The sequence below is a fragment of the Lonchura striata genome, chromosome 8 (assembly GCF_046129695.1).
Source record: "Lonchura striata isolate bLonStr1 chromosome 8, bLonStr1.mat, whole genome shotgun sequence".
Lineage (NCBI taxonomy): Eukaryota > Metazoa > Chordata > Aves > Passeriformes > Estrildidae > Lonchura > Lonchura striata.
The window spans coordinates 28,331,378-28,356,132 of NC_134610.1; the positions used below are offsets into that span (position 1 = coordinate 28,331,378).

General features: G+C 43.1%; 1 protein-coding gene across 9 annotated transcripts in view; it reads left to right on the forward strand.

Moving 5' to 3' along the window:
* Positions 1 to 2,420: 2,420 nt before the first annotated feature.
* Positions 2,421 to 24,755, forward strand: part of ANKRD44 (ankyrin repeat domain 44) — a 131,577-nt gene continuing 109,242 nt past the window's right edge. For 6 of the 9 annotated variants that reach the window (XM_077785132.1, XM_077785137.1, XM_077785133.1 and 3 more), the window contains exon 1: positions 14,896 to 15,276. In XM_077785132.1, the coding sequence (XP_077641258.1) occupies positions 15,193 to 15,276 (84 nt within the window). In that variant the 5' untranslated portion in view covers positions 14,896 to 15,192. Of the gene's footprint in view, positions 2,538 to 14,895; positions 15,277 to 24,755 lie in introns of those variants that run through there. The other 3 variants (XM_077785134.1, XM_077785135.1, XM_021555345.2) reach the window with 2 other exon arrangements.

Here is a 24,755-nt window from a genome sequence, read left to right on the forward strand (position 1 = left end):
TGGAAATGGTTATGTACCAGCCTGGGCTAAGAAGTTGTTGAGTAAAATAGCTCAGAAAAGCTTTTGTTGATTGTGCATGACTGGAACATAGTTGTTTGTGCTATTTTGTGAACAGGAGAGGAGGACATTGTACTTTCAGAGAAATCTTGGACTCCTTTACTGTGTGGGTAATGACTGTTACACTGTGTAACTACTCTTGGCAGTTCATATAAATGTTCCTTTAAATGGGAAGTGTAAATAAAATTGTAAGGACCTCTGTAAACTGAGGGCTGTCTGGTTAATATGGGATGTGAACATTTTCTGCAGTTCTGCATGTCCCTGGAGGACTTTCCAAGGAGTGGTTGATCCTCCTAGACACCATCCTGTGGGGCCTGGGAAAAGAAGCTGGCATGAGACTCTGCTTGTTGGGGAAAAAAAAACTTGAAAAAATAATATTACACTGTCATGACCCATCTTCTCTATGATCACTAGCTCACATCTAGCCCAGTTCTAGTTCCATTCTGATGATTTATCTCCCTAACAAGAGAGTCAGTGGTCCCAAAGAAGGTACAAGGATTTGTACCAGATTTTCGGATCAGAAAGTGAAGAGAGCAAAGAACAAACTTGAAAAATAATTTTCCTTATGTACCTACCAAGTTTATCTGCAGGGAGACTGGTATAGTGAATGCTAGGTCATAGGAAAAAGGCCTTTATAACAAAACAGACCTTACCTTATAATGCTGAAAGCTCTGAAAGTTCCTGAAATTTCCCTCCATGTTCCCCTCTTGGTGTTTTTTGTTTGTTTGTTTGTTTGTTTGTTTGTTTTTTTGTTTTTTTTTTTTTTGGTTTTTTTTTTTTTTGCTTGTTCTCAGGTGGGAGCTAACTGATGCTTATTTCTGATTTCAGTGTGTTGAGTGAGTTTTTCAGCAGTCTGACAGTGGACTGTCAAAAACAAATTTCTGGCTTGAATTGGTGAGACACAGTACTGGATTGTCTCACTGGGTTATTTTTTTTTCCCTTTAAAAGACTAATTTATATTAAAACTATTTTACCATTAAGACCCCTTTAAAATAGTAGGAGTCAAAACATGTTGTAAATTGTGTGATATTTTTAATCCCCACTTACAATGATGCCTCAAAAACCTGAAACCAACAACTGCTTCCTTGCTGGATTGGTTTTCTTCCATAGAAGACACGTCCCTTTTTTTTAACTACTTCGAGTCACCTCATTCTGTAATTAAGGGTTGAAAAGCCATAAATCACTGTCCTATTGGATGTGTTGCAGCATATGGGAGTTTCTTACTGCAGCATCTAACTTGTGGGAAAATACCTGGCCTTTGTGTACATGGACGAGGGAAAGAGGGAATCTTCAGTCCTTTGCTCTTCAGTTACGTTTCCTTGGAAAAACTGTAATTACCCTCATTACCTTCAGCATGTGTGTAACTCCTGCTGCTGTGCATTGTACCAATGATTTTAATCAAATCACATGCTTCAGGGATTTAGCTTGTCAGCTCTGAGGGGTAAGAAAAAAATGTAAATTTACCCCTTCATGCTTTTTTTTCTTCTTTTTCTCTTCCCCCCTTGCCAGCCCCTGGCCTTGCATGCTTGGCTGTGCGCTGGTACTTGAGTCACGCTGACAGCCAACTCTGAGGGTGGAACTGAAGCTTCCCCCAGGTCAGCTCAACAGGAACAGTGGATGATGTTCATTTTCTCTACAGCATGAGGCAGAGACTCAGGCTAGTTTGTTTGCTTATTAAAAATTGTATTTATTATCTAGTATGTTAGCTTTAGAAAAATTATATAATATATTGAGTAGGAGAGACCGGAACTGTAAGGAGTTACAAGGTTTTTCAAGACAGTTACTACAAAAAGAGTTAAAAAACCCCAAAAGACTTCTGTCAAACAGTTGTGTCTGTCTGATGGGATTTGACAAATGGATTTGCACGCACAGATAGAAGGAAGGGAGAGGTTAAGGGTTCGGCTTCTCCTTCTACCCAGGCTTGGGACAGCGCGCTCGCTGCTTTCGCTCAGCGCGGTGGGAAAAGCGCGGCCCTCAGAGCTGGGCCCTCAGGGCTGCAGCCCTGCGGCGGGGAAGGGGTACCCGGCCCGAGGGCAGCGCCTGCTCCTCAGGGGCCGCGGCTGCTCCCGTTGCGGCTCGCCCCGGCGTGCAGCAGGTGCCCGGGACCCCGGCCGGGGCGCGGGGCGGGTCCGTGCGGGTCCCGCCCGGTCCGGCGGCACCGCCCCCCGCGCTGCCCGGCGGGGCGGGGGCGCCGAGAGCCCCGGGCGGCCCTCGCTCCGCTCCGCTCCGCTCCGGCAGCGGCCGCCGGCGCGAACAAAGGCGGCGGCGGCAGGCGGCGGTGGCGGCGCGGCCGTGCGCGGCAGCCCGCCCGCCCCTGCTTCCTGGGCCGGACCAGGCGAGGCGGCCCCCGCCCCGCCGCCAAGCGGAGCCGCCGCCGCCGCAGCAGCGCCGGTCGCGGGGCGCGCTCGCCGCCCGTCGCGGGAGCTGCATGTGCGCGGGAGCCGCGGCGGAGGATGGCCGTGCTCAAGCTCGCCGACCAGGTGGGCGCCGCGGGGCGGGCGGGAGCGGGCGGCGGGCTCAGCCTCAGCCGCAGCCCCCGCGGCGCTGCGGGCGGCCGGGGGAGGCCCTTCCCCCTGCCGGGGGCCGCCGTGGGAGCCCCTTCGCGGGGAGCGCCGTGTGGTGCCGGCTCCCCGCTGCCGGCCGAGCCGCCGCCGATGCTTCGCTTCCCGGCGGACATTGTCTGTGTGCGGCGGGCCGGGGGCTCGGAGCCGGGGCCGGCAGGGCGCAGCTCGCCGCGGCGGCGGCAGCCGGTACCGGGCGCGGGCTCTCGCCCGTCCCCGCCGAGCTGCCGCCCCGCGCTGCCCGGTGAATCCCTGACATCTCCCGTCCGCGGGGTGGGATGGAGATGGGTGTCGGCTCGTTTCGAAAGGCCTCTCGGCTCTGCCTACCGTTCCTTTGGCTTTTTCCGTCGTTTCATTGCCGTGCCATACGTAGAAATAATTTTTCCTTTTTACTTAGGAAGTGCCTCTTCGGATAAGCTGTTGCCGTTCTTCACAGGCTACTAGGAAAACCTGTAGTATTAACACTTGGATCGTGTTAAATATAGCAGTGGGTAGATAGCTGTAATCAGTATTAAAGTATTTCTTATCACTGGTAGCTAGAAGCATTTATAAATATTTAGTAAATTGGTATTATGACTCCCACATCCCGGTTTATCCATATACTCTACCAACTGTTACGCGCTTTGCGTGCTTTAATCTGCTATTTTTAATTCAGCGTGGTCTGCCTGTGATCTGCAGCGTGGGTGTCCTGCAAGCCTCAGACCCTTCCTGTGGGGTTCAGGACTGCCTGCATCCAGCCCCTCTCCAAATACCCGTACTTGGAGATCACAAGCCTTGCTCACAATCTATTTATGCTTTTCCAAAAAAAAAACTTCCACATGCACAAAGCTGCCACATAGCACACTGAAAAGAGTTTTGAAAACAGCAAATGATAAAGCTGCTTCTGAAGTGAAAGCAATGCTGGAGGACCAGACTATGTGTTTTCATGTGTAACAGAAGGCAGTATTTTTGGGCTGCCTCCTGACATGTCCCTTGAATATCCTCATCTTTAGATCTGATGCTTATGACTGGCAATGAAAATGTTTCACACCATGAGGCTTCACTACCCCATGGTGCACAGACTGAGTGTCACAAATAAGGAGATTCAGGTAGGAGCTGTGTGTTAAATATCCAAACAGCAAGCATTAAAATAAAAAATACGTGTGTTACAAAGGACCAAAATTGTACCATTTCAGTACTTTTTACATGTTTAGTGAAGCCCTTGAATTTACTGTCTTTAGTATTTTTTAACCTTTGCTGATATCTTACAGCAAGAATTTTGCTTCAGCAGCAGCAGTAGAAGTCAAAATATATTTGAGTCAAGTAGATCACGTCTTGATGAAATCTATAGTGCTGTAGAAAAATGATAGACTGTTGTCTTAGGGTTCTCTCTTTTTGTCTTCTCTAAGAACTCTCAAAGCAGAGAGAGGAGGCTCCTCAGAGCTGCTGTCACACCCCTGCAGTGTGCCTTCATTGAGACTGCTCAAAATTTTGGTGAATGCTCATTATTGTTCCTGGTCAGGCTGTGGCCTGGGACATGATAAGACAGGCTGATAATTTTTCTTTGTGGACATAGGTTTCCTGTTGTTTATAGAGGGACATGTTGGTCTACCTGTACCCATCCTATAGGGAGTCTTTTCATTTCCTTAATTTCTTCAACAGATCTTTTTCTTTCACTTCTGAGAGAGTGGAGGAGGGGCAGGACACATTTAAAGCTGGCTGTGGTGCTTCCTCTTAAACCAAGAGCAGAAGTGTTTGTGTGCCTGTTTGTGTGTGCTTGGAGCTGTTGCTGGTGGAGCCATTCCCACCTGCAGCCCGAGCAGTGTCACCAGGGCACTGGGGCTGCAGCGCAGCAGCTCTGTGTGCATCAGGGCAAGCTCTGCTTCTCTTCTCTATCACATCGGAGGAGTGCTGTCCCCAGGCTGGCCCACCTTTAGCAGAGAGACACACAGTAACAGCAGCCTCTTATGGTTGGTTATAGGTAGACTCAGTCAAAAGAGAGGTGAATCTCTGCTGGAAAATCATGTGTCTGGGAAGATTTGTATTCCTGTAACAAGTCCTGCATGTACTCAGGCTCACTTGGGTAGAGAGCAGACTCCTTCTGCATTTCTTCCTGCTCTTGAAGATTGAGGCAGCTGTGGCAGTGATAACTTGCAGCGATTCAGGAAACAGTTTCCTTTTTCATAAACACCAAAAGCCACAGCTAACAATGTCCTGCAGTGAGATTTGGAGTATGAGGGACAATCCATGCTACCTACAGTGGTCAGGACCTGTGCTGCTGTGAGTGAGTGTGGGCTGCTCTTTGTACACCAAGTGTGAGGTGCTTGTCTGAGTTGTGATGCTTAGGGAAGGCTGACTCTGAAACCAAGAGCTCTGTGGCTGTCATTGGGATTTCTGTAGCGGTTCCTTCTGGATCCACAACTGTTTTGACCAGTGAGGAGAGCATCATGTGGGAGATGACTAGAGAACCTCCCTGCTGGGAGTTTAAACGTGCCTTTCTCTTAAGTGATCTGTTTCCTCCTTGCCTCCATACTTGGCTTTTCTTACCAAGTGTATCTAACAGCACAGGTAGTATTCAGACAGATAAGAAATTCATCACACCACTTCTCATACAGGCTTTGAAGACAGATATGTTTTAATAGTTGCTGCTTTTTTGATACAGCTGAAAGGTGCTAAAGTATTGCTACACTTAAACCTTAAAAGAGATAATCAGTTCTTTTAGCTGCATTCACTAGTTAGGCAGAAGAGCTTAGCTTAAGAGTTTAGCATTAGTGTAGGTTACTTGAATTTGCTTCCAGTGATGCTAATTATTAGCTCATCAGTTGAGCCAAGAGAAACCTGTAAGTGGTTTAACCACAGGAAGTGTATTCTACCGTCGTTAGTTTCTAGATTAATTTCTTTCAGGCATGTAACTAGTCACTTTTGAATGACTAAATGTTAAGCAGAAAACAAGCCTAAGTAATTAATAAAACTTAAACTAATTCATAGGATTATAATCTTTGTGCATAGTTGTGTCTGTGCATTTGCAAACATTCTGACATTCTAAATATTTCTGTTGTCATATACAATATTGCAAAACGTGCTTTAAATCCTAACATATTTACTTGTATTTTTTTTTTTTACCATTTCTGCTGTGAATGTTAATTACAGCAAGCGTGCAAGTTGTTTTAAGGAAAAAACCCTTTTTCTTTTCAATTCTAGGAGTTATTCCTGTACTGTTCCCTATCCAAGTCATTGGCTGTACCTTTTCCATTTCAATAAGCATTATTATTTTATATTGTGTGAGGGTACAGATGTTGATTATAAAAGGTTGCAATTAAGCTAGAGTTCAGAAGGAGCAGAAGACAAGTGAGCAGCCAGAGGCTTTCAGGTGCGAGTGGTGCTCTGAAAGGGTGAAGGTATTCATCTGCTTGTGACTTTCATGGCTGCTTTTTGAGCAACAGTTGTTGCCTGGACCCACCTCTCTTATCCTTTGAGTAATCAGCAGATGTAAGGCTCTTCCTGCTGCCACTCTCCCTGTCTGATGTCTGCAGTTCTTCGCCCAGCTTATTCCTCATACTTGCACCAAGTAACCTGGTTTCTTGAGAACTGTTTGTTTGCCACTTGCAAACTTTTCCAGAGAAGTAACCTGGTAGCTGATGTCCCATTTAGTGTGCTTTTCATCTTCATGGTTTCCACTGCTGGTTCTGGGCAGCAAACTGACAATTGCTCCTGTCAGCACTGTGTGAAAGGGTAAAATATCTTAAAAGAATTCTATATGTCAACTTATGTGATTCACCGTTTGAAAATTATTTTGGAAGAACTTAAAGTTTCTGTAGTGTCTCCATCTCATTTTCAGTTTTGCCTAGCCAGCTGGGGCCTTCCTTGCAGAGTTGCCACCTCTGCCCCCAGGCCTGCAGGTTGTCTCTTTAGGTAACTGTATCATCTTCTTTCTGTTTAAATCCAACAAAGTCGCTCTGTGCATGGCTGTTAGATTTGGGATGCCAGCTCTGCCTTCACCTCCATGGCACAAATGTGCCCATTGTGCCCATCAGAAGGGGGTGTGTGGGACATGCATTGATGCCTGTCAGAAGCTGGTGCAAGCTCCACTGCCTGTTGTTGGTTATAGTTGTGCATGTTTGCAGAGGAAATGTACCACTCTGTCTTTAAAAGACACTGAGAAGGTTTTCTATAAACAAAAATAAAATGGGAATCTACCTAGGAAGTGCAGCCTGTGTAGCTGCTGTTAGGAAATGTAGTGCTTGGTGGTTTCATGCCCGCACGGCCAGATTCTGTGAGAAGCTTGCTGTAAATCTGAGACAGACACAGGCTCTAGCTAGCCTTGGGCCAGTGCATCTGGAGGGTCATAGTTTACTGTGACTTCAGTCACCAGCCCAGGTCCTATATGTACAAAATAAGAGAATTACTATTAGGCTGTCCTCACAAGCATGCATATGCATGAATAAGGGTAATGGAGCCCAGATGAATGGCATTGTGCTTAGGCTGCTATTAACTGCAAGCCCTCATCCTGTCTCCTGGTATTTTGCCTGTTGTCCTTGATTGCTGAGGGTAATGCAGTGTGACTAGAACTGAAAGAACCATTTCTCTCCCTTCCCTAAATGTTTTCCTGTGTTTGACAGTTCTTTACTGACCATCAGGATCTTTTTTATTATGGTCACAGAGAAACAGCATTAAACAGATGTTTAAATAATTTTAAACAGATGTCAAAGATCATAAAAATCTGCTGGGCAAAGGCTGGACTTGTGTCTGAACACACTTAAGACCAAAATGAATACAACAGTAACAAATAGTCTCCTAACAAAGCCAATTACATTTCCAAGTGATGGTGTGTCTAACTTATTTCAGAATCATTCAATTGACAATAATGTCTTTCTGTGTATCCTTTCTCTGTGACATGTAAAAGCATCTGAGAAAATGCCCCTGAATCTACTGTGTAAAATAGGAGTAATGAACCTGTGCCTCATGCCCACAGGCAGCCCACGAGTTAATTTGGTGTGGCATGTGATGCCACGATTCCTCCCTTCCTCATATTATGACTAGATAATATTAAGGTGTGTATATTAATTTGCAGTCTTCTAAGTGGTTTTGAAAGGGCTCACAGCCAGAAAGAGATAATCCATTTTAGTACAAAATATCAGCCACAAAACTAAGGTAATTGTGGGGAGGGGAGGAAGAGGAATTTACCCACAGGAGTGTGTCTCTGTTATTTTGTGTGAAATGAAAATGTGGTTGGACCAAAATATCTCCACTGTGGCTGCCACTGTCTTTCTGGAGCCATGATATTCCTAGGTATCATGCATACTGTGACACATGGTTCCATGCTTTTTAAAATTAAATAAAAACTTTGGAAAAACTGGGATATGCCAGAATTCCTGGTCTCATTCAGACCTGTAGGAGTGATGGTTGCTGCCATTTGGTATAGATGGCATCTTCACTCTGACACAGAAAAACATCAAATTATTTAGATTGGAAAATACCTTCAGGATCATAGAGCCTGACCATAAACCCAACACTGCCAAGAACACCACGGAAATATGTCCCTACACTCCTTCTAAATGCCTCCAGGGATAGTCCTGTTCAGAGGAGGTGGCTTTGGGTCCACAAAAAGAGCAAGATACAGGCTCAAAAGGGAAGCTGCTTTGCTGCCTTTTTTTTTTTTTTTTTGGTCATGACTTCTGCAATGTTTCACTTCCTAGTAATTTTGTAACTTGTTTCAAGGTAAAAAGGAAGCATTTGAGTCAGGAGAATTAATTTATGGCGTGGTGTAGTGTGCTCGAGTATGGATATTTCTTTAGCAGAGAAATTCCCTGGAGGTTTTGTCTTTGGTAATGCTGGAAAGGTTTGGAGCAGCTGTGCCTAGATGCCTGGCTCTTTTGAGGGGGGTGTGTCTGCCATCTTGGGGTGTTAGTTTTCTTGAGTTGCAGATGGCATCCAGCAGAACTTAGCCTCCTGTACTCTCTTGAGGTGTGGTATTTTATCACACCAGGCATGACAAGGGCCTCATGACCTCTTCCTGTTCATCTCTTAAATGAAGATGTCGTTGTCATGGCTACCTTTAGTAGAGAAACAAACATTGCTCCCAGTTTGGGTGCTTGTGTAATGGCTTGGTTCCAGGAAGGTGATGTTTTTATCCGGATCCTTGCTCGAGGGTGGGCAGATGTTTTCTGTGACCTGGGAGCAGCAGTGCCCAAGCTGGCGCTGGCTGGTCACCGGACGCGGTGGCTGCGCGTGCCGTGCCTCCCCTGGGACACGTTTGGGTTGGTGCTGCTGCCAGCAGCACCACGCTGGGCTGGGGAACAAATCCCTGCGAGCAGAGAGAATTTTGAAGCCTTGTTTCTAGAGGTCTGTGTGTAGCTGAGCCTGCTTGTTTGTTGCCAAGAGAGGCAGAGGCTGGGATGTGTTGGTGATGGGAAGGGTTTCCCTGTGCTGGCTTTGCGGTCTCTTCAGAGAGGAGCCAGGCCAAGTCTCTTCTTCTCTTCCTGAAGCTGCCCCACCATTAACAGATCTTTGCTTGTGGAATGAGCAGCTTACTCTTTAGGAGCCACTGTTGGAGTTAATTCTGTCTTCAGGCTAATAACTAATGCTTCAAATGACATACTATGTTTTTAGGCTTTTTTAACCTCTGCCCAGAATTTTTTCCTTTAAGTGGTACTAATACTAACTTGGTGTCAACACATACCTGCAGGAGCCAGATACTATAGGTATAAGCCTATTAGGCAAATGTTTCAAAGTATATTTGATAGCATTGACCATTTCCTCTGGTTTTTATTGCTGCTTTTCTTGAATGCCCTACTTCACATACTGCCTCTGTATGTTGCAGAACATACAGGTGAGCTAAACTTGCTGACAGACTACTGCTGTATTTTAACCCTTTAGATCATTTTTTTGGCTGTTTTTGTATTTAAATTATCTTATTGTTGTTGCTTCCAGAAGTACATATCTGTCATTTTTTGTTAACTGGAAAACTTGGGTTGGCAAATTCCCACAGCTGCTGTCTGTGGCTTCAGCCCTTTTTTTACTTTGCTGCACTAGAAACATGTAGCAGCATGTTGGAACCCTTCAGCATGGTGATGGGTGGGAATCAAAGCATTACAAAATTACATTTAAAGGGGAGAAATTATTTTGGAGCTTCAACCAAGGATTTGAGGTCATTCTTGGACGTTTGCAAGGAGTTGGTCAACAAATTACAGCATTTAGTTGTGGCTAGGTAATTGTGATATTCTGAAAGAGCGTGTGCTTTTTAATGACAGACATTTGCATGTGTTTTGCTTTTGGGGGAAGAAAAATTTTTCCTGTCTGCAAATGTACAACCAAAAATGGAGGCTGTTGAATGGATTTCTTCCATGCAGTGATGAACCAACCTCCTGGCCTAGCAGGCTTTTTTCTGCTTGATGTTTGTTCTTCGAGTTACAAGCTGGTTTTTATATACGGACGTGCATTTTTGTGCTGGAATTATTTGTCAAGGCTTGCTCTGTTGTTTTTAAAAGAGTACTTGGGGAGAATGAATGCCCTCACAAAGCCCCACTTCCCCTCACAGCTGCATGCTACTGCATCTTTCTGAGGAAGTAGACAAAACCAGAGTAGTTAACTCCTGCATATGGTCTTAACTGATGTACCTGATGGCATCTATTTACTGAGCTGAGGCTTCAGCTCCTTTCCATAAAGGATTTGGTTTCTTATGGAAAACCCTTGTGTTATTGAATTTTGTACATGTAGGATTGCTTCAAGGGCCATGTGTTGATATCCTTAATAGCACAAAGACTGCAAATAATCTCTAGTGATGAATAACTTTCTATTTAAATGTTAGGATTTTTATTCTGGTAATTTTTTGGATCTCATTATATGGCCTGTATTTTTCCCCATCTTGCAGCCTTGGTAATATTACAGACTTGTTGCTTGAACAAATGTGTTTTGTCCATGCAAAAGCTTTAGCAGAACAGTTGTTTGGTGTCTACTTGGTTGCATACCTCTAACTACATGTCTTTGTAAATGAAGTACTGCCAGAAGTAAAGGGCATGTAACTTACAGAAATTTAAGAGTAAAAATGTAAAAATCAAGTATTGCGTCTGCAGTTTTATCAACTGAAAAGAAACCACCAGTCAACTGCACCATTGGGTGCACAAGCTTTCACATTCTAAATCTTAACAAATAATTTCTGTGAAAGGAAATGAGTGTGAACATTAATAAGCTTTTATATGCACTTTGTCATTAATAATAATGTAGATAATACCATTCAGATGGAGAAAAGAACCTATTTTATCACAGCATCATTTTACCATGATAGGCTCCTTGCCTTTCCAAGGTGGAAGAGCCACAGATTGCCTTCTGAAATCTCATCCTCAAATGAAGGATTTGCTTTTGGCTATATCAAATCTAGACCAGCTTTGCAGGAATATGGGGAAACTGCTTTGTATTTATAATAACACACTGGTAGCAGCACCTGTCTTGCTGTGTTTCTATGTATAAAGTTAATTTTTCCCATACTTCTAAGAGATAAAGGTGGACATCATATCCTTTTCACTAGTGTTTTTATTCTTTCCTCTCTTGGTGTTTGTTTTGTTTTTGTAGTAAAGGTTACTTCTGTTGTATTCTGTGCAATAAGGCAGCACAACAAAGCTGTGCCTGTGCTGTTGGGCCTTGCTGGCAGCAGTAGATGGGTACATCAAGCTGTCTGGTGTCACCAGGCTGGGCTGGTGTGACTCCTAGAGCCAGCCCTTGTGCCATGGGAGCTGGTGCCAGCAGGGAGTCTGGCATCTTGAAACTAGAACACCACAGTATTATCTGGTAAAACACTGATTTGCTCAGTGTGGTCTTTAGTTGTTTAGCATGCCCAGGGTAAAAAATTAAAGAACATGGGCCTGAAAACCCCCATATTGTCTTTATGCTTCCAGCTGTTTTAATGTGCTTGTCAATGCAACATGCAGCACTTATCTCCAAGATAGAATCAAGAGAGGGACTTATTTAGTCATTGACTTCAGGAACATTTCCAAAGTGTTCTACAAATGAAGTAAATGTGGTGTGCCAGGTTCTGCAACCATTGCCTCTGTTTGAGAGGAGCAGGCTTAGGTGAGTGATCTTGTTGCACCCTGCTTGGCATGAATCAAACCTAGTATGAGGATTTTTTTTTTTTATTTTAATGTAAACAAGCATTGATCCTTTACCTATATGCATAATCTTCCTCCTCTTTAGGAGATGTGGCCCAGCTTCTGATGGGGTTTTCTCCAAGTAGAGCCTGTGGCTCCAATAACCTTGGCTGGACACAAATCTGAGATTTTTTTTTTTTAAGAAGCTGCCAAGGTGGCTTTAGAATTTGGAGAGAGGAGGTGGAAGGAGAGGAGTTGCCCTGGGCAGCAGAGGCAGAGAGCAGGAGGGATGATAGTAGGCAGAGAAGAAGCAGTCATTGTGTAGCTGGAGGTGCGGTGCTGCTGCCTGATGGCACTGTCAAGAGAAGATGCTTGTTACCCTTTTCACAGCTGGAGAACTGCTGCAGAGAAGCTCTGTGACTTGAGTCAGGCTGAGAAGGGGGCTGGTGACAGAGCAAGAGCCAAATCCTGATTTACCTCTTTCAGTGGCTGATTCACAGTGATGTGCTTCCTTCCTGCAGGATGTTTTAACACTGTTTACTGTGTGGGCTGATGCCAATCTCATGATGTTGCAAGGTGAGAAATGCATGGTGGCATGTGTTGTCATAGTAGTGTTAAATTCAATGAACATACCGTGATTTTTAGATATTTGTTCTGTAAACTGTAAAATCAAAATTGTTGCTGCTTAAGAGCAAGTGCTCTGTTAGGAAATGGTTTCTAGGTCACCTGGTAGGTAAAGACTTATTCTGGCTGATTGCTGTGGGTGGCTGTCTTTGGTCACTAATCCTGTGTCATAGGCTTAGTGTTGTGTCCTGGAAATGCAAATGGTAAAAGTGAGATCAGCCTGTTATGCATCAATACTGCTTGTTTAGCCTAAATGTCTTAATAATCCAGGACTGCCTGACTCTGCCATGGAGCACACATGCATGTGAAGCTGGGTCGTTCACATCTGAAAACTTACTGTTGGTGGATTAGATGGTGCCCTTTGGGTACATTTCACGCAAGCTCCATTTCAAGTCTGGCTCAAATTCAGCAGTCTTGGAATTATAAAATCATTCAGGTAGGAAAATACCCTTTAGATAATTGAGTCCAGCTGTTGAAAACACCATTAAACAACTGTCACAGCTGGCACACTACAAACTCATCAGGCTACAACACAGTCCGTCAGCAGAAATGTTTGTGGTTTAATATCGTGCTGGCTGACTACCATGTTTGAGTCATTTAGATACCTCCTTAAGTAGGGATCAATACATTTAAATTAAATTCTAGCAAGGTAATCCACTTGAATACAAAGCAGGCATTTTAAACCCATTCAGAAACCCCACTATGTCTTCTCACTAAGCTCTGCTTATTACAGGTAAATATTTATAGACATATAACCTAGTTTCTAATTAGAAGAAATTCCTCCTTCCAGAATAATTTTCAAGAAGTCTTGTTAATTTGTCCATCATCCCTGCTTCCCAGAGAAGTGTTATTTCTTTTCTGCAAACAGGAGCAAATGGAGCCGAATAGATTCGCCCTCCTCCATGGCGAAGGTTCAGACTAGCTAAACCAGCCATGTAGCCTGTGTAGCTCCAAGAGTGAATTATCCAGACTTGGGTTCTCTGAGGATGTGCCCACTGTTGGTGGGGAGATCACACAGCCCAGGAGCTCCTGCAAGCTGTGGCTTGGCAGGTGCAGCTACCTGGGGTGGCTGGTTACAGAAGCCTTGCGTTTATCTTCTTCCTGTAGGCATAGGCACAGCTTTCACATTAATCAGGGATTGCATTTGGGATCTCCTGGTTCCTGTTCCTGGGTAGAGTTTGCAAATCTTTAATGGGGTTTTATGCATGCTCCGTGCCCTCCAAGGCAGGTTTGTGATTCACCAGAGAGCTGTCTGGAAAAGGAGAGACAAATGACGGGCAAACCACAGAGCAGGCACATGATCTTCAGCACTTCTTGTTCCCGCAGGGCTGGCTGAAGACAGCTCCAAACAACTGCCTGAAAAGCCTTGTGTGACTCCTAAGGGATGACTCTGTGCAGACACAGGGTCTCCAACCCTTTAAAGACCTGCACACTTTCAGACAGTTGTCTAGGGAGTTCTTCAGTTGGTTGTGTGGTAGGGACAAAAATTAAAAGGAGTGTACAAGCAGGTGTAATTCAGTGCCTCAAGCCTCCAAAAAGCTTTAGCATAGAGCAAGCTTTCTCCTAGGGCTTGTGTTCAGCTGCTTGCTTAGGACCAAGCAAATAGGGAACGCTCTGTCCAACAGAAGTAACAAAATGTCTTTATGCATTTTCTTTTCCTGTAAGATTATTGACCTGTTCAGAGTCTGCTGGACTGAACTGCACTGCTACTTGCTGGGATATTGTAACATCAAAAAAATAGTACAGTGAAATTAACTGCTTCACCTCTGTGGGTACAGTTCCAACCATAGTGTCACATTTGTTTTTTCCTGATGCTGTTTCTGTTGATGCATTTTGGTTGCTTTCAAGCAGTAGGCTTGGAGAGAACACTCCAGATTTTTGCCTGTTCTTAACAAAGGGTTCAGCTGATACATTAATTGAACCTTGAACATATGCAGCAATATTTTTAAGCCACAGTAGATGTTTCACCAGTAAGGTAATTCTCTCTAAAGAGGGATAAACAGTTTGCTCAGCCAGAGGAGAACTTGCTTGCTTGTGCCTTATTGCATAAATTCATGTATGTTGTACTGCCTCACAGAGTTGTGCTGAGCCTTGGTGTTCATAGCAGGACAAGTGCAATCAACATAAAAGCCATCTTTCTGCTGAGGTCTGCCTTAACCAAGCTGAAAAACCAGTCAGACCTACTTTATACTGCCCATGTCCCGTTTTTGGGAAACAAATGTGGTTGAAGACAGTGAGTCCTTAGAGGGTAGTAAAACTGCCTGCAGAAATATAATTAGAAGGGGCTTTGGTTGGGGTCTGTTCCCTGGTGCTCTCCTTACCCATGTAGCAGAGCCAGGCTTGGGATACTGTGTGGTTTCCTAGTGGTGCCCTACCACCAGGCAGGTCTGGGTGTTGATTTGCCTTGGGATGTGAGAAAACTGCCACAGGTTGGGCAAAGCCAGAGCAGCTTTATTGGGCAGGGACTGCCCAGGTCCTGCTTCTGGGAAGGGGCCATGTCTGCAAAGCATTTGTTTTCCCATCCTGAGGATTAGGGATCCAGCCTGTGGGCTTCTTTCTTTCACAGTGGGGATCTGCTTTGTTACTCTGCCAGCTCTTTCCCTAGATAGTGGCTAACCCTGGGTTTGAAAACCCCAGAATGGACAACAGAGTTCAAGTGTCTTCTTGATCTTTGTTGCTGAGGTGAAGTTGCATCATTTGCTATGAGCTGATTTCAGTTGTGCTTGGAAATTTACTGAAACAGCTACTCCAAAATAACTATTCTGAAGAGATATTTTGGTGTGGGCGCTCATATTCTTGCATAAGAGTGTAGTTTGCTGGTCTGTCTTAGTGCACCATGGAACTAAAATAATTGCTGACTAACTATTCAAGAATAGCGCTTTTGGTAGATGCCTGAGCACAGAAAAACCCACTACAAAGAACAAAGATACCCCCCATCCCACCCCGATTGCAAAGAGGATGTTCTTCTCAAGGTATTTAAATAGTTCTGTTCATTCATGTTTGTTTAGAAATGAGCAGTGGTAAGTTTTATGTTGCATGGTTTAAAATAATTCATATTCATTAACAAATGAGTAACAATTTATTTTACATTATGATGCTTAAGGGGTAGACTGGAAGGAATGGTATTTAGCTGTGGCTGTTTGGCAATTATGACCTTATATATAATAACAGACTCAATAAATTCTTGATGTGAGAGAGCACTATTAATCAACACAGAGTTAATTAACTGTGCTGCTTACTTAGGAAATGATGTGCAGAATGGTCTGAATCTCTGCAGTGCTACAGGCTGAAAATGTTTGATTTGTCTGATACCTGCCTTGTTTACATAGAAATTTCCCTCAAAATTGATGCTGAAGAGGGAGCAACACTTCCTCCAGGTGACTGAACATTGGTCTCAAAGGTAATTTTCTTCCATGGCTCTGACACTCTGGCAGACCTTACACGGGTCACTGCATCACTTAGGCTTTCTGTCACCTTCATGTAGAAGGTGGAAGCCTTTGGATTAGTGCTGCAGTGCTGGTAATGGAAAGTGCTCTTGCATCAATGGTTTTGTTTAGGTTAATCCTATAAGACTACCAGGAAATTAGGAATCATGGTGATAATTAAGAGTTATACTCCTCAACTCTAATTTAGACTATATAGGACTGGGTTTTTTTCTGTGTGTTTTTTTAATAATCTGAAATGCAGTCCAAAAATGGGAAAATGAACAAGATTCAGCACATGTTCAGAGAGCCAAGCATCCATCTCTGTACCACTCACCCCTCCACACTCCAAACAGATATTTTCATTTTCTTGATAATGTGATACTTAGAAGTCTGAAACTGTCTTGGCTTTTTGGAATGGCCATAATTTTGTTGGCTCAGTATGCATATTAATGTGAAGGATGGATTTCTAACCTGGCATTGTACATTTTAATGTATATTTTAAATTATATATGTACATTTATTTATGTATGTACATTTTTATTACATTGTAGATAATCTGTCTTTTTTTGCTGTCTCTTCAACCACTTCAATAGCTGGGGTCACTGTGGACTGTCACAGAAGGGTTCAAAGGTCTGAGCCATGAGAATGCTTTAAGCTTGCTGAGAGCAGTGCCTACTAAGAGCCAGTTTGAAGAGTTTGAGTTACTCCAGTATGAGAGAAGTGAAAGAAAGCAACTGTTTTCTTGCTGCTGGAATGTGAAACCTCCTGAGTTCATATGCCCTGTTTTTATTCTTGAGGTTAATTTAACTTGGAGGTATAGCACAAACAGTCTTCTTCCTTTTCTTTTTTTTTTTTTTTTAAAGTGCAGTTAAGTGTAATCCTTCATATTCTGTCCTGTCTCTGCCACCTGGGCTCTTAGTCTTAATTAGAGCCTGTTTAGCAAATAGCTAATACAAGAGTGGCTTAGTATTACTACCACAAGAGATGGCAACCAAATAGGGCCAGAAATAGATGAGCAGAAACTGTATAGTCTGAAAGTGTAATGGAATGCTCTTTGCCATTTATAATGATGCAACTAATTAGAGGGGCCTGAGAGTGGGGAAGGGAAGGAGAGAGGAAGAGATTTTCACTTTAGATCTCAGGGCAGAGAAATTGATGGTTCAGCCAATCTCTTTGCAAATGGGATTTTTCTGCCGCAACCGCACAGCTTCTGTTTTTGAGACAAAGGAAAGCAGAAACTCTTAAATGATAGAAAAACAACTGTTCTTTTTTTTCCCCACTTTTTTACTACTCACTCTGGGAAACAGAAGTCAACTGTCACCTCTTCTTATTAACTCCAAAGTGTAGCTGGTGGTTATGGCCTGGCATCCCTACTTTTCCGCCCTCCCATCCAGCTCCCTCCCTGCGCGGCTGGCGTGGCTCCTGCTGGCTCTGGCGGCTCATCCTGTGCTCCAGCTGCCATGCAGACAGCACGTGCAGAGAGGCTGCTTCACTTAGGTATGTAACACTTTCTCAAATTCAGCCTTGGGCCTAGTTCTCCATGAGCTGCAGGGGAGTCAATCCAGTGAATGGGCAATACTGTACTAAGCTGGTATTAATGACAGCTCTTCCATTTGAGTGCTATGGCCCTTGGTCCCACACACAGATGTTTTAAGATATGCACTACGTGGTACATGTATAGATCCTTAACATATTGGTTTTTTTCTATTTCTGAGTTGCTTTCAACCATGGTTTTCTTTAGAGCCATGCATGTTATTCCTTGTTTGGAGAAGCCCTCTCTCTCTTGCCCGTATATTAGTGCAATTTTTCCTTCCTCATACCTCTCGTGTTTTCAGAGTGTGGTGGAAGATGGTCTGTGCTTTCCCCTGTGCTTGTGTCACAGAGTCCAAGTACTGGACTTTACCCCCTTTTATCTTTCCAGCACAGTCTCTCTTTTCCCTTTTTTTTTTTTTTTGCCAGCTGCCAGAGTGTCTTCAGTGCTGTGAAGTCAGATGAAAGGTAGGAGTTAAAGCTCCCTTTGCTGCAGTCCTTCCCTTGGGTGTGCTGGTAGAAATCCCTTGGATCTCTGTTGAAGTTTCATCATCCCCCTTCATTCTTAGCTTCAGAAGAACTAGGAGTTCAGAAGTTCTAGGATCATTTTCTCCTGACACCACCAAAAAAACCTGAGCTCGGGGGAAGTACAAGCAAGAGTCATTAGTTTTCAATAGTTTTAAGTATCATATGTCATTTGTGGTTCACAATTTCAGATGATTTCATGAAGAGATTTTTCTCCATTTGTTTTGACCTTATAAACAGCCCATAATTTTTTCTGTTACAACAAAATGCAAATGATTTTATGAATATGTTAGGTGTAAGTTGATGATGATAAATGATACTAAAGATCAGTTGGTTATATGATGTAGAAGGTATACAAGTAATGGATTCAAGCAATACAAGCAATCAGAAAAAGATGAAAAATTGAAATGTAAAACACCTGTAGTAGCAGTGTGACATTTTAGGCTATTTTTGAGTATGTGAAGGATGGGGAAGATGCAAGACTGGAGACAGGCAAATGTTGTGCCTGTTTTAAAAGGGGGGAAGTGATGAGCCAGGGAATTAGTGTAATGCTAACACTGTGAAGTGTACAAAGCAAGTTGTTGGACAGATTTATAGATATATGGATGATGTTAAAGTAATTAAAAAAAAGAAAACTACAGAAAAGTATGGAAACAAAAGTTAGTCCTAAAGAAGGGTTCATATCTTTACTTTTTTCTTACAGAGATTCAGAGAGGTGGGAAGGCCTGTATTATTTCAGATTCTGGAACTACAATGCCATTTGTTATAGTTAATTTTTAAAAAAGCTTTAAGTATGGAGAGGTGTAGCCTGGTCCCCCAGATTTCTGCAGCAGTTGAATCTCCATGTATTTAGTGGCATCCAGACTTTTTTGATAATATGAGGAGGATTGTGATGTTAAAAAGTCATAAAATGTCTTGTTCCCAGAAGTCTCTGGCATGACAGAATTTCTGTAGATTCTTAGAATCTCAGGATTTCTGAGAAGTGAAGTTTCTGCTGTTGATTTTTCTGTTCTGTTCAGGGAAATTTGGCTTGGTGCACATTTTTTGAAACTTGCAGACCACCAGCAGAAATTACCCTGGGGAGGCCTTGGACTTTTGCGAGCTGCTCCAGCCACGAGGGGAATAATAGGGAACGGTAAGTGTGCTAGGCTTGTTCCTCCTATGAGTGTGATGACAGAGGCTGACACCTGGGCAATTTTCAGCTTTTTCTAAACTGGGAAGCTGACGAAAGAACCCACTGTATCTTCACCACTCCTTTCTCTTCTTTGCAGACCCTTAGAAGGGAGCTCATCACTTTCTGCCGGTGATGTGGCTTTCTGATCAAGCTTTTGCCATGGCTGCAGAAAACTTGGTCAATAGTACAGGAAGAAAGAGACTTTTGGCATGGATAAAAATTACAGGATTTTGTTGCCAAGGCAAGCGATTCCAGTTTCAGCATGCAAAGAGGGAAAATATGCCATTGTCAAATTTTGTGAAAGCTGTAAAACTGAAGGAAAATAAATGTACTCTAAAATATGTAAGGAATTTGACAGTTTTGGAATTTACCCAGCATTATAAGGTAGCAATTGCTTGTAGATAACTGACTCTTCATTCAGAAGCATTTTTAATCCTTAAATAGTGCACTGAAGTTGTTTTCTTGCATTCCAGTATAAATATTTCCATCATGTTACAAGATAGATGAATGAATGGAAGGCAGAGAGATAAAGTGATATTTTCTGATGAGACGGTTTTATCTTAAGAGGTCTAAAATACTGTTGTAAGCATTTTGATTCAGTTGGTATAGCTGAAGAAGGATTGAATGGAAGTTTTAATATTAGGATGTGACATGGGTGTCTTTGTATCAAATTTCCTTCTTGAAAAAGACTCTTGCTTAATGGCTTGCCAGATGAAGGAGTTAACCTCTTAAAATATTTGTTATATATTCAGATTTCTGAATATTTAATTCATCTGGCTGCAGCTAGACAAAGCAGAATTTCTGCTGCTGGTATGGATTTTAAAGGTTTGATATATTTGGCTCCTTTCTAACTTTATAATAAATTCCATCTGAAAGGAACGGTGATTAAGGAGACTTAAGAGAACAGATACCTATATACACAGCAGATTTCAGAGTACATTTACCTGTTTCTCATGACTGTAGAACATACGCTGTAATTGATTGAGAGGCCTTCAAGGTGAAGAGAGCAAAATCTAATCTTGAAAACAAAGGACAAGTTAGATGAGAAGAGGAACAGTGGAGAACGTGATTTCTGCGTGCCTCAAATACCTGGGATGGGTTATTTTGTGATTTGAGAAGCCTTAGTGGTAAGGTAGGAGCTCTCTGTGGCTGATGCCAGTTCTTTAGAACTCCGTGCTCTCAAACCCATTGTAAACATAACCTTTACCTCAGTGGGTTGGCTGGGTCTCACAGATAGATTTAATGCATTTCTTGAAAGCAGTTGAGGTTGTTGATCTCTTTCCCATTCCAGTCAGCTCCTAATGAAACCACTGCAGGTGCTTGTGCCTAACAGAGGGATCTCCTGGGGAAACTGGAGTAGAGAATAGGAATGATGCACTGCCCTGTTTCCATTGGGAAGAAGCAATACAGACATCATGCTTACAGCATTTCCTTGTGCAAACGTTAGGAATTGTCTTTTCAGTGACTGTGCTGTTCCAACACAGAGTCTTTGGCATGGCTCTTCATTCTCCCCCTGAATGTAGAATGAACGTCCCATCTGGTTTTGTAAAGGTGTAGGTTTGCACACGAGCAGCCACACTTCCCTTATGTCCCTTATGCCCTGACCTATCTGCAAGCTTCCATTGCAACCAGTGATGCCAATGTTTGTAGTTCTGGGGCTGCATGGCTGAGCCCAGAACCCACTGTTCTAAAAGGAATGGTGCTGTTTCTTCCACTCTTACTGTACTGCTCCAGAGCTTGTTAAAGTCAGTGTTCACCCTTTGGAGTTATTGTCTTTGTGTTGTCAACACTTGATTCTTTCATAAAAAACTTAACACCATCTTTCCCACCTCATCCTGGCTCCAAACAGTTATTAAATTCAGTGTGTTGATCCCCTGTGACATTTCTCTCCTTGTTATCAGAGTAGCTGAAACCCTTTGGCTGCCTTTGTTTTTCCCTTCCTGAACTTTGTCTTGCTCCCTTTTAAACTACCCAAAGACTGTCTCTGAAACCGTCCTATAATTATTTTCATCTGTTTACTTTCTTTGAATTTTTCTCCTGCTGTATTCTTGTCTTCTGGAACTATTTTTTGCTTTATTTTCTGCCAGCTGTGATTTTGCTTGGCTGATACTCTTGGCACCATTGCTGCCTTGCAGGGTTTCTGTAGAGAGGGGGCCTCTGCAGATGGCCTGTGGGCAAGCTGCTGTGGCCAGGGGGATCAGCTCATCATGTGTCCCTAAAACCAGCACCCAGACACAAGGTCTGGCAAGGCAGAGCCAGGTATTTTTTGTTAAATGAGGAATGTTTTGTGTGATTGCACATGTGCCAGGGATGATTTTACACCCAAGTACTTTGTGAACAGTGAAATGTCCAGATAGTTTCCCCTACTTGCTGGTTGAAATAATTTCAGCAAAGAAATTCCTCATTGAAAGTCATTCTCTATCACAGGGCCATAAAATACTGTGCCTTGTATTTTGTATTCTGTCTGGCTTTGAAGTATCTGGTGCTAAAATTTGTGTGTGAAGCACTCTGTCATGCTATTAGAAGCCACCTACATTTATAGCTGCAATTTGGTTTCTAAAAATGTTGACTATTTTATTTAAAAGAATTTATTTGGGTGTGTGGCTTAAAACAGCAATAAAGCCATATCCTGTCTCTAAAAGGTAAGTATTATTGAATGTTCAGGAATGTGTTCAATATACAGATATAAATTTAAAATTCAGTCCCTGAGTGCTGTAATAAAAGAAGTTAGGACTAAAATAGCAATCGGGCTGTGAGTTTTATTATGTCATTGCAGGAATTTCCATGAACAGTGCATAGAAGACCTGGGTTATCTGAAATTGGCTGTCCCAAAGCAGCCAGGACTCCTGCTCCTTAGTTCCTAGGAGCCAGGGAAGTGAGGATCAGTTCCCTCTGCTGGCTCAAGCATTGTCTGCCAAAGGAACTCCCAAAACTGAGTGATGCTCCAACATAGCTGCTCTAGCAAGATGTCTTACAGCTGTGTGATTTCACTTTAATTGGTCCTATCTGTTTTGTTTCTGATGTCTGTCTTCCCTCTCCTTTAAATCACAATTATTTTCCCCTGAAGGCTGTCTTGAAAAGGTGACAGTATTTTAGTTTGCACAGTATCTCTTGCAACCTTTGGACTCTTGTAAGTAAATTTAAGCTTGATTGTGACCATGACAGCGGGCAAAGGAATTGACTTGCAGAGCACCTTGGGGCTCTTGCTGCCAGCCCTTCGACCCAGGCTGTGCCCACCTGAGGAGTGGTGCTGCATCCTGGACATCTCCATGGAATAACCTATGCCTTAACACGTGCTGTTCTGGGATTTCTGAGACCAGCTGGCCTGGCACGCTATCAGAGCATGCAGAGGCTCCTTTTTATCTGGAGGAACAAATCATGGGAAATATTGATCTTCTGAAAGACATTCATTGCTCATTTGCTTTGATTCCTCTTTCACCTTTCAAAGTGAAGATGACATGGCAGGACATAGTAATGGCTTGGAGGGCTGTCTGGGGCTTGTGGGGCCATCTGTTTTGCAGGCCTGGTATTAATTCCCTGCATATGTGTTGCTGCTCTACAATCTGTTTATACAGTATGTGCAGGTTCAGAAGAAATGTGCAGCAAGCAGAAGAAATGCATTTATCTTCTGCTGGCAGAGACTTAAAATGTGGTTGTTTGCTTGTGGGATAAGCAGAAATATCTCTTGTAAAAAAATTTCCTTGAATATCACTTGCTTTTTACAATTAACCTCTCACAAAATACCTTAATGAAAACTTCCGGGCATTTTTAACTCCTAGCACAACTTATATTAGTTTTCTGTAAAGATAATGACAAATATTATTGCCATTCAGGAACTACCTTTTAGGTGTGCAGACATAAAAGCTTGGCTCCACCAAAATTTATGGACATGTTGGCATTACCTTGAGCAGACTAGCATTTCTCCCTTGGATGTTGGCTCCTGATCCTGGGAATGCTCAAGTGACAGCCTTGTTTGCGTTTCATATGTGTCTGTTTGCATGAGCTCCTTGGGCTGGACTCACTGTGCTGGTGGAGCATCTCTTGGAGGTTTCATACTGAAGTATCAATCCAGATAATTTAACACAAGTTGTATTTAGAATTTTGGAAGATCACTCCTTATTTCCAACTTGGTCTTTAATTTAGGTGTTAATGCTGGTATTGTTGAAATAGACTATTGAAATTCCATGTGTCTTGAGCCTGCATGGAGACAGCACAGACAGATCCTGGTCTTGCTTTTAACTTAATTCTTGGTAATTTCCTTATGTTAACAAAGCATGCTGGAGGAGGCACCCTGATACTGGCAGCTGGCCATAAGGCATCTTGGAGAGGGTGGAAAAGATTTGGTGGAGAGTTGGCATTTGGAATTCACCTCCTGAAAAGACCAGGGTGCCTTTTGGGATAGGCATCAGTAAATTTTTTGCTTAGTGCGTAATACCGAGAACAGATACAGAAAAGAGCTGAGTAGAGTGGTGCTGTAGTGGCACATAAAACATTGCTCTGCTTTTCAGCTGGATTCTCTTGGGATGTGCTTCATTGTGGGGGCTGTGCTTGGCCTCCATGCCTAAGTGGGCGCATGGTGACAATCATGGGGTGGCCAAGCACCCAGAGCTCTTGTTCTGGCTGTAGCCCTGGCTCAGTGCTGTGACCAGCCTCAGCTGTGACCTGCTGTGGTGGCTGCTGTGTTGTGGGATGTTCAGGAGATGTCCCTGCTCTCAGAGGTGTTTGGTACCTTCTGTAGGTGCCCTGCCAGGGGCAGGTTTTGTCACAACACTTACAGGTACAGCCTTGCCACATTGCCCCGTGCCTACATCCCGATGGGCTGCCTCTCCTTCCCAAGCCACAGGTGTTTTGCTCCTGTGCTCCAGGTATTTCCATGCTGGTGCCATGGCTGTGATCAAGGTGTCCTCCACTTCTGTGTCGAACAGCTCCTACCAGAAGGAAAAAAAAAAACTTGGAACACAGTCTTTCTCTTGTGGTTGAATCTGTCTTTTTTTTTGGTGGCTGCTGAAACAGCCTGCTAGCAGGGTGGTTTTCAGGATGTTGCTGGAAGGAATGGAATGGAAAATCATGGGGGTGTATCACATGGCACAGGTTCAGGAGTTGTCTGGCACCTCTTGCTTTAATGTGATGAGCTTTACTGCGTTTGTTAGCCTCCTAGTAACTCCATGCATTGGGCATTTGGGAGGACACGAGAAAAGGGTGTTCCTTTGGTAAATAATATTTACCATGGACATGAAATATCCTTATTTTCTGTCTAATCTTTTCTGGGAATGGTAGTGCAATTAGTTTCTGACTAAGTACTTCTTGATTCTTGCTTTCTGTCCTGATCTCTTCGATGATGTTGTCAACTGTTACACAGTTGTCTTTTTGCACCCAAACATGTTTAGAATAATTTTTATCCCTCTAAAATCCCTGTGAATAGTTTTATTCTGGTAACTGTATATTTGACAGCTGTCACAAACAAAGCCAGTTCTTCCTGAAGGACAGGACTGGAACTGACACATACTGTCCTTTCTGTTCTGTATACCTGGTTCAAATCTAGGAAATGTTCCTTTTTGTATATGATAATAAGATTCAGTTTAAATTGTTATTAGTGACTAAATTCAGAGTTTTCCTCTCAACATGGCTTGTACCTATAAGAATCTTCTCTGGTAATGTGAAGATAAAATTATTTAAGTCTAAACATTATAAGAAAGGGGAGAACACAATATAGCTGCCAACTAGTTAATTGTTAACTGTATTGTTTTAGACACTAAGGAGTGGTTTACTGATTTTGTAATTAGTAAAAATACAATTT